The sequence below is a fragment of the Pristiophorus japonicus genome, chromosome 1, assembly GCF_044704955.1.
Source record: "Pristiophorus japonicus isolate sPriJap1 chromosome 1, sPriJap1.hap1, whole genome shotgun sequence".
Lineage (NCBI taxonomy): Eukaryota > Metazoa > Chordata > Chondrichthyes > Pristiophoridae > Pristiophorus > Pristiophorus japonicus.
The window spans coordinates 626,722-640,488 of NC_091977.1; the positions used below are offsets into that span (position 1 = coordinate 626,722).

The following is a 13,767-nucleotide window of genomic DNA, read 5'->3' on the forward strand; positions in this document are numbered from 1 at the left end:
CATCACACCCTCTACCCTCTGTAAACTTCAGCTTGTTCAAAACTCTGATGTCCAAATTCTATCCAACACCAAGTTCCACTCATCCATCACCCTTGTTCTTGAGGACCTACATTGGTTCTGGATCCCACAATTAATCTAATTGAAGATTATCATCCCTGTGTTTAAATCCTTTCATGGCTTCACCCTTAGGTCACTGTAACCTTCCCTAACCATGCAACCCATCCCTTCCATGCCCCATAACTGCATTCCTCTAACTCTCGCCTCTTGTAAATCCCCTCCTTCATCTCACCATTGGTGACCACGCCTTCAGCTATCAGATATACAGAACATAAACAGGCCATTCGGCCCAACCAGTCCAGTTTATGCTCCACTGGATCCTCCTCCCGTCTTACCTCATCTAAATCTATCAGCATAACCCTCCATTCCCTTCTCCCTCATAAGCTTATCCAGCCTCCCCTTAAATACATCGAAACTATTCACTTCAACCCCTCCCTGTGGTAGTGAGTTCCACGTTCTCACCACTCTCTGGGTAAAGAAGTTTCTTCTGAATTCCCTATTGGATTTCTTGGGTGACTATCTTATATTGGTGGCATCTAGTTCTGCTCTTCCCCACAAGTGGAAACTCTCTCTCTGTATCTACTCGATCAACACCCTTCATCATTTTAAAGACCATTATCAGGTCACCCCTCAGCCTACTCTATTCAATAGACAAGAGAAAAGAAAATTGTTCCTGAGGTGTTGGCCCAAACTGCACCAGCACGAGTTGACCATGATAGAAAGTCCACCCATTTACACGTGTTAGTGGCACTCATGGTACATCGTGCGTGGTACATGGGGAATGCCACATGGGTCGGGCACCAGTGTGTTGGGTGCCAGCACCTAATGGATGCCACCATTATATTGGCCTGGCATTGGAAATAAAGTCCCTGTTGAAGATTTGATTTTTACTTGTTATGTTGTCGGTGGGACTGAACGTGAGGGTGAACATTTTTAGAACAAGTGTCTCCTGAAGTTCCATTCCTCGTGGAGGCTCAATGATTGGAGCTCTGCTCAGGAGCATTCTGGGAGCACACTCATTTAAATAATGTCTGGGACTGTAATGACCTTTGAGGTGGGTTTTGTGAACAGGCTCCCAGTGCATGTGTTGGCTGGTCTTACTGCAGTGTGCTCGGCCCATAGAGAACTGAGTAGGACTGGAGCCCTCTCCATGTCTGATAATATGGTGCTACATTTCCAGCACACCCTCCTCTGGTGAGTTTCTTCACCTGTCCATTGTGGTGTCACCATCCCCAAATACCATCCATACTGTGTAACCTTGACCTGACCCCGGATACTCCAGCAGGGTCAGGGGTAAAGTTCACCGACCCCACTCTGCCTCACTTACATTGGTGGAACAGGACCGAGAGATTTCGGGCCCAATATTTTACTGATTAAAATGCACTGTGTGTAACCTGGCCTGACTCTTTAATGCAGCAAGTTACAAGTATTGATAATGGGCACATTCTACTGTCAGTTAGAACCTAATCATTGGATTGTACATGTCACGACGTACACTAAATCTTATTGATCTGTTTTTCACAGTTGAGAGAAGTCCACAGAGAGCTGTGGTGGGCAGTGACGTTACACTCAGCTGTACCATCTCCAAACTCTCAGATACAGTCAGTCTTCAATGGAAACCCAGAGACTCATCTCAGCAGGACAGGAGGAACACTGATCAGATCCGACTAAATAACACAGTCTATCTGATAGTCAGACACGTTGCAGTAGAGGATCAGGAGTTGTACACGTGTGAAGTGCAGGAAAATGGATCCAGTATTCTCACAGGAAAAGCACATTTCTCTGTGGCCAACAGTAAGTGCAGTTACCTCACAGTGGATATTAAAGAGTTACTAATATAAAACTGTTACATATAAAGTGGAACCATACATTACAACCATCAGCACCATGCCCACAGTCAGCATGTGGGGGCCTGGTGCACATATCAGCATTGAACACAAACTGGCCTCTCTCCCCTCAATGTCACTTCTAACCCAGTTCTGCTGCTATTGGAAGTGATTCCAGGCGCTGCATACTCTCAGCTTCAAATAAGCATTGAGCCAGGAGCAGGATTAAGGGAAGAGGGAAGGGCAGGGAATCAGTGGCCATGAACGGGAGAGGGAAGGATGGAAATGTTGGGAATGTAGAGGAGAGATGGTGGGCAGGGGGAAACGACAAAGGCTGGGAGTGGGGCTTTGGGGGAGGGAGAGAGGAAAAGCTGGGAGTGGGGCTTTGGAACAGAAGATAAGAATGTGTATTTGTGTGAAGTGTAGAAAAAATACTCTTATTAAAATAGCATCAAAACTATTGATGTGGATCTGGGTAAGCCCAGAACTACCTTTCAGTAGATATTAAAGAGCTACTGAAATAACACTGTTCCACACAATGTCCAGGGAGCACAGAGACATCAGATGCTTTTACTACATACTGGGCTGTATTTTCTCTTTGGAACATTGGTGTAAATATAACATTGCAATACACTGGGCAAATATCAACAACCAGGTCTTGATGGATTGGATAATAAATAGCTAAAGGGTTAAAGGTGAACAGAAACATTCTCACACAACTCATCAGTGACCATAACACAGAGACAATTATTTTCTAAATATGGTTCACTTTACTCACTGCACAGGCACAGAATTACAGTCCAGCCCTGACTGACTACTCAGTGCTCTCCCAATACACACACATAGGGGACAATACTGAGTGACTTTGGTTGAACATCATTGGTCGTACCAGAAGTGTACAAACAGTTATGGTGCTGTGTGGTCGTTAGCATCTGATATCAATAGATTGGGAGTGGAGGGAGGGTGGGTGGTTATAATGTGGCCGGTTCTGTACAGGTAACTGAATGGGGAACCACTTCACCAGCTGTTGAGAGGCAAGTGGAGGAGAGTGACAAGGCTGCAGTCAATGTTGGTTTATCTTGTCTAGAATTGTTAAAGTATATGAAGCAGTTCAACACTGGAAGGTAGAAAATCTGAATTGCAGCGTTTTTTTAATAAATGGTACCGGAGATAAAACAAAAACAGAAAATGCTTTCAGTAACAGCACCTTGAAGAAAGAAATAAAACGATACTTCACTGAGGAAGAATGAAGTGGACATCGGTATTAGTGAGAAAGAGAGGTGACTGAAAGCTTGGTCAGAGATAGGTTTTCAGTGTGTGTGTAGACAAAGTAGGAGGTTTTAGTGTGGGAGAGAATGTGGATGGGTCATTTTGACTTTGTGCAATAGTAAGTTATCTTTGTGAGATGTAAAATGTGTTTCCAATTCACTACCAGCTGTTTTACACTATCACATAATAGAGCTCAACCTGGTGGACTACTGATCCACCTAGTGGACTACTGTGGTAATGTAACTACTCACGTATATACAATAAAAGCATCATGTGACAAGGTCACCTGACAAGTTCCAGTACAGCCATCTTGTGTATGTGTGTGTTTGTGATGTTGTAAGGAAGATATCACATTGGCGATGTAGGATGGGATTTCTGGATTCCCGAGCTGAAATTTTTTTGGTGGCTGTTCCAGCCAACCAGCAGAGAGACTTTGAGAGGTTCTTTGATTTGCAACACAACTAAAAATCCAAGGTAAATTTCAAGCACACTGTTGACATTGCCAGAGTATCAGATGGCCACACCTATGGGAATAATAGGGTGCTTGGGTGAGTTCCATCCTGACTGAGAGACTTTCGAGCATACATGGAGTGGCTAGAAATGTTTTTCACCGCGAAAAGTATCATCGAGGTCCCCGATGATGAAAACCGTCACCGGGTGGTGTTAGAAAGAAAACGGGCTATTTTCCTGACTTAATCAGGCCTGGAGGTGGATGCAACCCTGAAAAATGTGCTTGTTCCTGACAAGACAAAGGGCCCGCCACTGACGGAGATTGTTAGCACGACAGTCCTGAGCCCCTGGAAGTTGCTGAAAGTTAATGTTTTGGAATATGAAATCAATTCATTGACGAGAGTATCAGTGAGTACATTGTAGCTTTAAAAAAGCTTCCCATTCACTGTCATTTCGTAAACTTTCAGGACCAAGCATTGCGTGACCACATTGTTTGTGGAATGAAAAATAAAGCAATCAGAAGAAAGTTGTTGACAACCCCTAACTTGACTTTTGATTTAGCTTGTAAGACAGCTATGTCGATGGGTATGGCAGACCAATATTCCCGAGAATTTCACGCCATTTCCAGTCTTCAGACAACCGAAGTGACTCGGCTTCAGAATAGAAGTAAAAGGCAGTTGGACCTCAAGGCCTCTGCAACTGACCAAGGTAACAGCGCATTGAAGTCATGCTATCGGTGATTGGGACAACACATCGCTCAAAATTGTACGTATGTGAAGGCAGAGTGTTTCTTCTGCAAGAAAACTGGATATCTTGCGAAGGCATGCCGACTGAAGGGTAAACTATCAGTAGAAATCACCAGAGACTATGTAGCATTGAACAGAAGCATCAGGATGAGGAGGTTCTGAAGACACACGTCATCAGGAGCACAACGGTACCTAACAACGATTCATGAAGTATCGTCATCCAAGTAGACGTTGCAGGAACCAGGATACCCATGGAAATCAACACTGGTGCATCCGTGAGCGTAGTACTGGAATTGTTATATCTCGACAAGTTGAGTGATTTTTCACTGGAAAAGTCAAACATAGAACTGCGAGGCTACTCAGGAGAGCAAATCCCTGTGGTAGGATGTATCACCGTACCGGTAAAATACAAGGATCAGTTTCAGAGCTTACCTCTCTTAGTCATAGCAGGAGACAAGCCTTAATAGGTAGAAATAGGTGGGGATCATTGAAACTGGATTGGAGTGAGATTTTTTGAGTTGAAACGAGATTTGCATCGAAGGATGATGTCATCAAACAGTATCCAAAGGTGTCCGTGAAACAGGCAGTGCAATCCTAGGTTTCAAGGTGAATGTCAGGGTACAGAAGAATGCTTGACCAGTTTACTGCAAGCCATATCCCATGCCATACGAACTCAAAGAGAAAGTTGGTCAAGTACTCAAAAGACTAGAAACTGAGAACATTATCTCTAAAGTAGACCTAAGTATTGGGCTATACCCATTGTTGTTGTACCTAAGTCAGATGGTAATGCTGATGCTATGTCCAGGTTACCATCCCCATCACAAGTTACACCCAATGAGGAAGAAGTGTTCTATTTTTCATACATTGATCAGTTGCCTGTCACAGCTGAAGAGCTTGGTAGAGCAACTAAGCATGACTCAGTTATGTCAAAGGTGTATGATTGTATAGCAAATGGCTGGCCAAACCAGATATCAGAGGAAGATATTCATCCATACTTTGTCCATAGGAATGAATTATCAGTCGATAAAGATTTATCATGTGGGTGCAAGAGTAGTTATCCCAAATAAGTTCAGGTCCAAGTTGTTAGGAGATCTTCATGACCAGCACCTAGGAATGTGCCTGACCAAGAGTTTTGCACGCAGTTACTTATGGTGGCCAGGTCTAGGTAAAGATACAGAGTGCATCATCAGTCAGTGTACAATATGTCAATCGGTAAGCACGATATCACCATCAGTACCATTACAGCCATGGAAATGGCCTCCCAGGGTGTGGCAAAAGTTACATGTAGATTTTGCTGAGCTAGAAGGACAACAATTGTTCATTGTGATTGATAATCATTCGAAATGGGTAGAAGTATTTCCGATGCAGAAAATAACAACAAATAAAATAATAGACAATTTGCAAAGATTGTTTTCTTCATATGGTGTCCCAGAAGAAATTGTTTCTGATAATGGGCCGCAATTTTGTTTAGAAGAATTTTCACAGTTCATGAGCAGGAACAGTGTGAAACATACCAAGGTTCCACCATACCATCCTGCTTCAAATGGTGCACCGAGTGCACAGTACAAATTGTAAAACCCTGTCCTCAACAAGCAAATATTGGATCCAAATCCAAAGAAATGGCAGTTGTCATTGGATCACAAACTAGCAAATGTTCTGATTATGTATCGTAATACTCCTGATACAACTACTGGTAGAACACCAGCAGAATTGTTTCTCAAACGACAACCACGAATCAGGTTCTCGTTGTTGAAGCCAAACTTGGCACAGTTAGTAGAAGAGAAACAACTAAGACAGAAAAAGAATCATGATAGAGGTAAAATAAGAGAGAGAAGTGTGAAATTAAATCAGAAGGTGAGAGTGAAGAACCATCACCATAATTGGTTAAAATGGTTACCAGGAAGCGTAGTGAGGATATGCGACTCTCGAACATATTTGGACAAGATGTTTGATCATGGAAAGGTTAGGTTTGTTCACATTGACCATATTTTACCTACAGATGTGGAAGGAGTTGAAAGTTGGAATGATTCGATTATTTCTGATGAGACAGATAGTCTTATTACAAGTAGAGTACCAGTAGCAAATCCTACATCAGATGTTCTAGAAACAAGTCCAAAAGAAAGTCAGAATTTAAGTCTGAGTCTGAGTCAGGCAGACAGATAGTCTGAAGTTGTAGAGAGTCAAAATGTAGATCAAGGGTTGCCCTTGAAGAAAAACTCTCCTCAGGCTCAGCCTAGAATGAGTTTAAGTTCGACATCAAGTTTGGAAAGATCTGTTCGAGAGTGAAAGTATCCTCTTCGAAACAGAAAACAAGTGGTAAAGTTTGATTTGTAAAAATGGAAAAATAAGTCTATATTTGTTGTGTTTAACCATGCAAATTATGTATGGTGATTGTTTAGAAACATAGGAAATAGGTGCAGGAGTAGGCCATTCGGCCCTTCGAGCCTGCACCACCATTCAATATGATCATGGCTGATCATACAACTTCAGTACCCCATCCTGCTTTCTCTCCATACCCCTTGATCCCTTTAGCCGTAAGGGCCACACCTAACTCCCTTTTGAATATATCTAACGAACTGGCCTCAACAACTCTCTGCGGTAGAGAATTCCACAGGTTCACCACTCTCTGGGTGAAGAAATTCCTCCTCATCTCGGTCCTAAATGGTTGCCCCTTATCCTTAGACTGTGACCCCTGGTTCTGGACTTCCCCAACATCGGGAACATTCTTCCTGCATCTAACCTGTCCAGTCCTGTCAGAATTTTATATGTTTCTATGAGATCCCCCTCATTCTTTTAAATTCCAATGAATATAAGCCTAGTCGATCCGATAAGATTACTGCACAAGAGATTACTCCAGAAGATTAAGGGGTGTGGAATTTGGAGGAGGATAGCAAACTGGATTAAAAGGAAGGTGAAAAAAAAAGTAGGGGTTAAAGGCAGTGTATTTTTATTTGTTCCCAATGATGTGGGCATCGCTGGCAAGGCCGGCATTTATTGCCCATTCCTAATTGCCCTCAAAGTTGGCGATGAGCCGCCTTCTTGAACCGCTGCAGTCCGTGTGGTGAAGGTGTTCCCACAGTGCTGTTGGGGAGGGAGTTCCAGGATTTTGACCCAGCGATGATGAAGGAACGGCCGATATATTCCCATGTCGGGATGGTGTGTGACTGGGAGGGGAACGTTGAGGTGGTGGTGTTCCCATGTGCCTGCTGCCCTTATCCTTCTGGGAAGTAGAGGTCGCGGGTTTGGGAGGTGATTTTGGAGAAGCCTTGGCGAGTTGTTGCAGTGCATCTTGTAGATGGTACACACTGCAGCCACGGTGTGCCGGTGGTGGAGGGAGTGAATGTTTAACGTGGTGTATGGGGTGCCAATCAAATGGGTGCTTTGTCCTGGATGGTGTCGAGCTTCTTGAGTGTTGTTGGAGCTGCATTGTTATGATTACTTCTTCATTAAGAAGGGAGAAGTGTAATAGAGCTCCACTTAGTGGACTACTGTGGTAATGCAACTTCTCATGCAAATTCAATACAAGCATCATGTGACAAGACATAACAAGTTCCTGTCGAGCCATCTTGTGCATGTGTGTGTCTGTGATGTGGTAAGGCAGATATCACATTCACTATCACCTCTTTTACACTATCGCACAAGGCCAAATTACCCCCATGTTTTTGAAAGAAAGTATCGTGATTGCCCCTTGGACAATAAGGAAAGGTTTTCCAATTTTCCCATCTTGTCAACTGCCAAGTTGTATTGCAAAAGCAATTAAAATGACTCTGGGTTAGTCTTGCTGAGAAAATGTGAAGGCTTTAGTGGAAATAGTGAAAGAAATATCAGGAGAAAGAAAGAAAGTAACAAAGAAAGAATAGAAAAGGCACAGGTATAAAGTCTGTGCAGAATGTTCAATACAGAAGGAGACAGATGCTCACTGTGAATGAACCACTCCACTGAATACAAACTGAGTATCGTGAGCAGGTTATTGGTGAGTAAGGGCTGCTTGATAGCTCTGTTGACGACACCTTCCATCACTTTGCTGAAGATTGAGAGTAGACTGAAGGGGCGGTAATTGGCTGGATTGGATTTGTCCTGCTTTTTGATTGTAGGACATACCTGGGCAGTTTTCCACATTGTCGGGTAGATCCCAGTGTTGTAGCTGTACTGGGACAGCTTGGCGAGAGGCGTGGCTAGTTATGATAATCAAAACACAAAATAGTTTTATATAATTTTTGCCAATAATTATTCTGGCTTTTCTCTCTACCTTAGAAACTGTTAAATTCTAACACGTTGTTCTCTGTCTCTCTATCACAGATTTATATCAAGAGAGTTACACACTTTATCGGTCAGGCACAGATCGCAGTGAACTCGACCTGATTTGCTATTCTGTTGCCTCTACTTACAATGCTGCTGCATGGACCTGGAGCTCACATCATCTTCCAAATCAGGAGAAAAAAATAGCAACTGCTTCGAAATCTCAGCCTATCGATGTGAACAGGACCGACTTTGGGAGTCGACTGGTGCCCACAGTGGGACATTTTAATGGCAGGACCTTCAGTGTGAGGATTGTCCCTGTACTGTTTGACGATGCAGGAGTTTACACATGTTCTCTGGGATCAAGTAAATTTGTGACCATTAAACTAATCACAGTTAAAGGTAGGACACAGAATGTTGCTGGTGTTTTCAATGATAAAGTCATTGTGTAAAAGCTGAATGATTTTCCTGTTTCCACAGTCACAGCTGAACCATCTGATGCAGAGACTGAGGGAGACACCGTTACCCCGACCTGCTCTGTGTCTGATGTCACTGAACCAATGAGACTGGTTTGGATCAATAGTGACGGCAGAACTGTTGGAGAGAAAACATTGAATGGACGGAATGGGGAAGAGAAATCATTGCGACTGATTATTCAGAAAGCTGACAGAGGCAGAGGGAACTGGATATGTGCTGTGTTTTATCAAAACCAGCCCCAGGTTTTAGTCCCGTACTATCTGGAGCCCAGTGGTAAGTGACTCAGGGTTTGCTCTTTAATCTTATAATCTCCACAGGAAATTCTTGTCACTTATTGTTCTTGTTGCCAGGAGTAACCCCTCCTTTATATCCTGTGTGTGAAGCTGTACAGTGATTCAGAGCCTCAGGAAATCTACCCTGAGATAACTCAGCACAGCCTGGGATCGAGCGAGGAACTTTCCTGCTCTGTGTGCCTCAACTACGCTCTTGGTAAACTCAGTGAGACAGGGCAAGCATTTAAGTTTGACAATCCAGTGGTACAGAAGTCATTTCTGTTGGTTTTCTGACACAGAATCAATCAGAATGCTCCGAAAAATCAGAGCAAATAATTCCCAGCTGCAAATATTGCAATTGGAAGTCTCCCCAAAGCCCATCTTGGAGAGCACGTCCATCAGGTACGTGTGCGATATCCTGTCAAAGGCCTTCTCCTGGTCCAAGCTGATTAAACAGGTGTCCACCCTCCTGTCCCGCACGTAGGCGATCGTATCCCTGAGTAGCGAGAGGCTATCAGAGATCTTCCTGCCGGGGACAGCGCAGGTCTGGTCCGGGTGGATCACCAGCTCCAGAGCAGACTTGACCCTGTTGGCGATGACCTTTGACAGGATCTTGTAGTCCACATTGAGCAGCGAGATGGGCCGCCAGTTTTTGAATTCCTCCCTCTCCCGCTTCTGCTTGTAGATGAGGGTGATGATGCGTTTCCTCATTGATTCTGACATACTGCCGGCCAGAAGCATACCCCCGTACACTTCCAGCAGGTCTGGGCCCATCCAGTCCCACAGAGCCCAATACAACTCGACCGGTAAGCCGTCGCTTCCGGGAATTTTACTCGTCGCGAGGGACCGGACGGCCTTTGTCAGCTTGTCCAGAGTTAGCGGGTGGTCCAGACTCTCCCGCTCGCTGTCGTCTAAGACCTCTGAGATAGATGACAGGAAAGACTGGGAGGCCACACGGTCTGTGGGCTTGACGTCGTACAGCCCGGCATAGAAGGATTTGCTGATCCTCAGCATGTCGGGCTGTGAAGACATCACAGAACCATCTTCTTCCTTTAGGCTGGTGATCACAGAGCTCCCGCTGTGTACCTTTTTGGAAGAAGAAACGCGAACACGTCTCATCCTGCTCGATTGAGCGGACTCTGGAGCGGAAGATGATTTTGGAGGACTCTGAGGCAAGGAGCGAGGCTTGCTGGCCCTTCACCTCTTGGAGTTCCTCCGCGACATCAACCCCCATCGACTGCAGCAGGATCAGGTTTTGCATACTCTTCTGGAGTTGGGACAATTCCCTCTGTCTCCTTCTCGCCTGCTGAACACCTTTGAGGATGAAGAACCTCTTGATGTTTGTCTTGATTGTTTCCCACCAGTGCATCGGGGAATCACAGAGGGGTTTTACAGTTCTCCAACTTTTGTAATCCCTCTTGAGTTCCTCAACGTTTTCCGGGGTCAACAGTTTCACGTTCAGCTTCCATATCCCCTTGCCAACTTTCTGGTCTTCCTGTGGGAGGCAGTCGGCCAGTAGGAGGCAGTGGTCAGAGAAGAACACCGGCGTGACGTATGTGGATCGACCTTGAGCGTGTGGGACACAAACAGGAAGTCTATTCTGGAATGGACGGACCCGTCTGGTCTCGACCAGGTGTATCTGCGCGGTGCTCCGTCTGCAGGGTTGCTGAAGATGTCGCACAGCTTGGCATCTTTTACCGCGTCCATCAGGAGTCTGGACGTGGTGTCCAGTTTGCTGTCAGCTCTGCTGGATCGTCCAGCCACATCGATGATACAGTTGAAATCACCGCCCAGAACGACCGGTCTGGATGTCGCCAGCAGCAGTGAGAGCTGCTGGAGGAGGGCCAGTCGCTGGCTTCTGAGAGGTGAGGCATACACGTTAATTAGCCTTAGAGGAACATTTTTATACATTACATCTGCTACGAGGAGGCGGCCGCCCACCACCTCCTTAACTTCGGTGATGGTGAAGTGACCTCCCCGCAGCAGAATGCCCAGGCCGGAGGCCCGGCAATCGTTGCCTCCTGACCAGACGGATGGTCCATTGCGACCACTGCCAGTAACTGCTGAAGTGCGGCAGGCCACACTCCGGCAAGAACAGTAGGTCTGCCTTGACCTTGGCGAGGTACCCCAAGGTGGAAACACATCGCGTAGATGACTTAATGCTACGCACGTTAATGGATGCTATCTTTAAACCCATTTTTAAATTGGTGATTACAATCCAAACATTACATTTCAAACACACAGTCCTTTGGCCCTGTGGCCTGTTCCCGTATACATAGGTTAACTTTAAACTTTTCTACTGCACCTTGGCTGAGATATGGGTTGTCCTCTGCCTTGGGGATGGTTTGACCAGAGGACACCATCAGTATGGACGGGGGACCTCCATGTTAACTGGGCTGCCCTTGCCTGGTGTTGGTTGTTCCTTGTGTGCATCCCCTGTGATGTCGTCGCTCCCAGAGATCCGGAGCGGGGGTGCATCTGTCACTTCATCGCTCCCAGAGATCCGGAGCGGGGCGTATTGGTGACATCACTGCTCCCAGAGATCCGGAGCGGGGGTGCATCTGTCTCTTCATCGCTCCCAGAGATCCGGAGCGGGGGTGCATCTGTCACTTCGTCGCTCCCAGAGATCCGGAGCGGGATGCATCTGTCACTTCATCGCTCCCAGAGATCCGGAGCGGGGGGGTATCTGTCACTTCGTCGCTCCCAGAGATCCGGAGCGGGGGGGGCATCTGTCACTTCGTCGCTCCCAGAGATCCGGAGCGGGGGTGCATCTGTCACTTTGTCGCTCCCAGAGATCCGGAGCGGGGGTGTATCTGTCACTTTGTCGCTCCCAGAGATCCGGAGCGGGATGCATCTGTCACTTCATCGCTCCCAGAGATCCGGAGCGGGGGGGTATCTGTCACTTCGTCGCTCCCAGAGATCCGGAGCGGGGGGGCATCTGTCACTTCATCGCTCCCAGAGATCCGGAGCGGGGGTGTATCTGTCACTTCGTCACTCCCAGAGATCCGGAGCGGGGGGGCATCTGTCACTTCATCGCTCCCAGAGATCCGGAGCGGGGGGGCATCTGTCACTTCGTCGCTCCCAGAGATCCGGAGCGGGGGGTATTGGTGACATCACTGCTCCCAGGGTCCCGGAGCTGGACTGCGCTGGTCACATTGCTGTTTTGCCCCTTCTGCTGGTGGTAGTGGGGGCTTTTGCCTCGCCCTTCGTCATCGGGTGAGCTGCAGCCACTGCTGTCCGTCGTGGACAGTAGCTGTCTTTTGCCTCTCATTTCTGCAGGAGGCCTCTTTTCCCTTGACTTGTGGGCCGCCTTCTTCTTCATCTTGATGAGCTGCCATTCCTGTTTTCCTTCTGCTCCTGCTCCCTCCTCTTCCATGGACTCGGTGTCTCGGGGGGAGTTTCACTGCTGGGTGTTAGTGTCTGGCGGCTTGCTGTGGCAGACTGCCCTTCCTCCTCTCGGTCAGTGTCGACTAGGGCAGTGGTTTGTTCGCACGGTGTGTTGGGAGGGAGGGCGGTGTCGGTCTCCTCTGGAGCATTGTGTTCCTCAGCTTTCTCCTCACGTGTCACCATGTTCTTTGCCGCCTGCGCAGAGCTGACATTGTGCTTGGGGCAGGCCTTGTACAGATCTCCAGCCTGACCACAAAGGTTGCAGCACTTGGTCTCCTTACAGTCCTTTGTCTGGTGGCCTTCCTTCTTGCAGTTGCAGCAGATGACAGTTGTGCAGCTTGCCACCACGTGGCCTGCCTTCCCGCAGGTCCGGCACACGTTGGGTTGTCCGGCGTACACCATGTAGCCCCGACTTCCTTCGATGGTGAAGCTGGAGGGAGGGTGCAGGATGGTTCCGCTGGCGTCCACTTTCATGGTGACCTGGATCTGGCGCTTGCTGGTCTATATCCCGTGGAGGTCTTTCAGGTCGATGCTGCTTCCTGCCCCATCGACATACCTGGCGAGGAATGTCAGCACATCAATGACCGGGATGTGGGGGTTGTACATCTGCACTGTGATAGTGCGTCTTCTCTGCGACGGGAGGGTGAACAGTGGTTCCCAATTCAGCACTGAGCGCAGTGGTTCACTCACCTCCTTCAATCCCCTCAGGAACTTCAGGCATAGGGTGACGTTTCTGAAGGACACATCAAAGTAACCTCTCTTCGGGATGTCCTGCAAGGTGAAGATATCCGCGACTTTCATGCCACAGGTTCCAAGCAGGACTTTCTTCACGAAGAGGTCCCGGTGCATCGTTGTCTGTCCTTCCACTTTCTTCACCCTCACTCGGATGGTGTTTCGGACGCCCTGGTTCACCGCTCGGTTGGCCACCATCCATTTGCAGATTCCTCCTTTCAGCTTGTGTTTTGGCCGAAGCCTTCAATCTTTCGTGGTGCCAGTCCGGCACCTTGGCTGACCGTTGGTCGTTCGACGTGCAGATTTCTACAA

At 47.1% G+C, this 13,767-nt stretch overlaps 1 protein-coding gene across 1 annotated transcript in view; it reads left to right on the forward strand.

The window, feature by feature from the left end:
* The window catches only part of LOC139273350 (uncharacterized), a 73,538-nt gene that overhangs the window by 24,066 nt on the left and 35,705 nt on the right, over positions 1–13,767 (forward strand). The window contains exons 3-5 of the mRNA XM_070890205.1: positions 1,582–1,851; positions 8,648–8,989; positions 9,068–9,337. Of these exons, the coding sequence (XP_070746306.1) occupies positions 1,582–1,851; positions 8,648–8,989; positions 9,068–9,337 (882 nt within the window). The remainder of the gene's footprint in view (positions 1–1,581; positions 1,852–8,647; positions 8,990–9,067; positions 9,338–13,767) is intronic.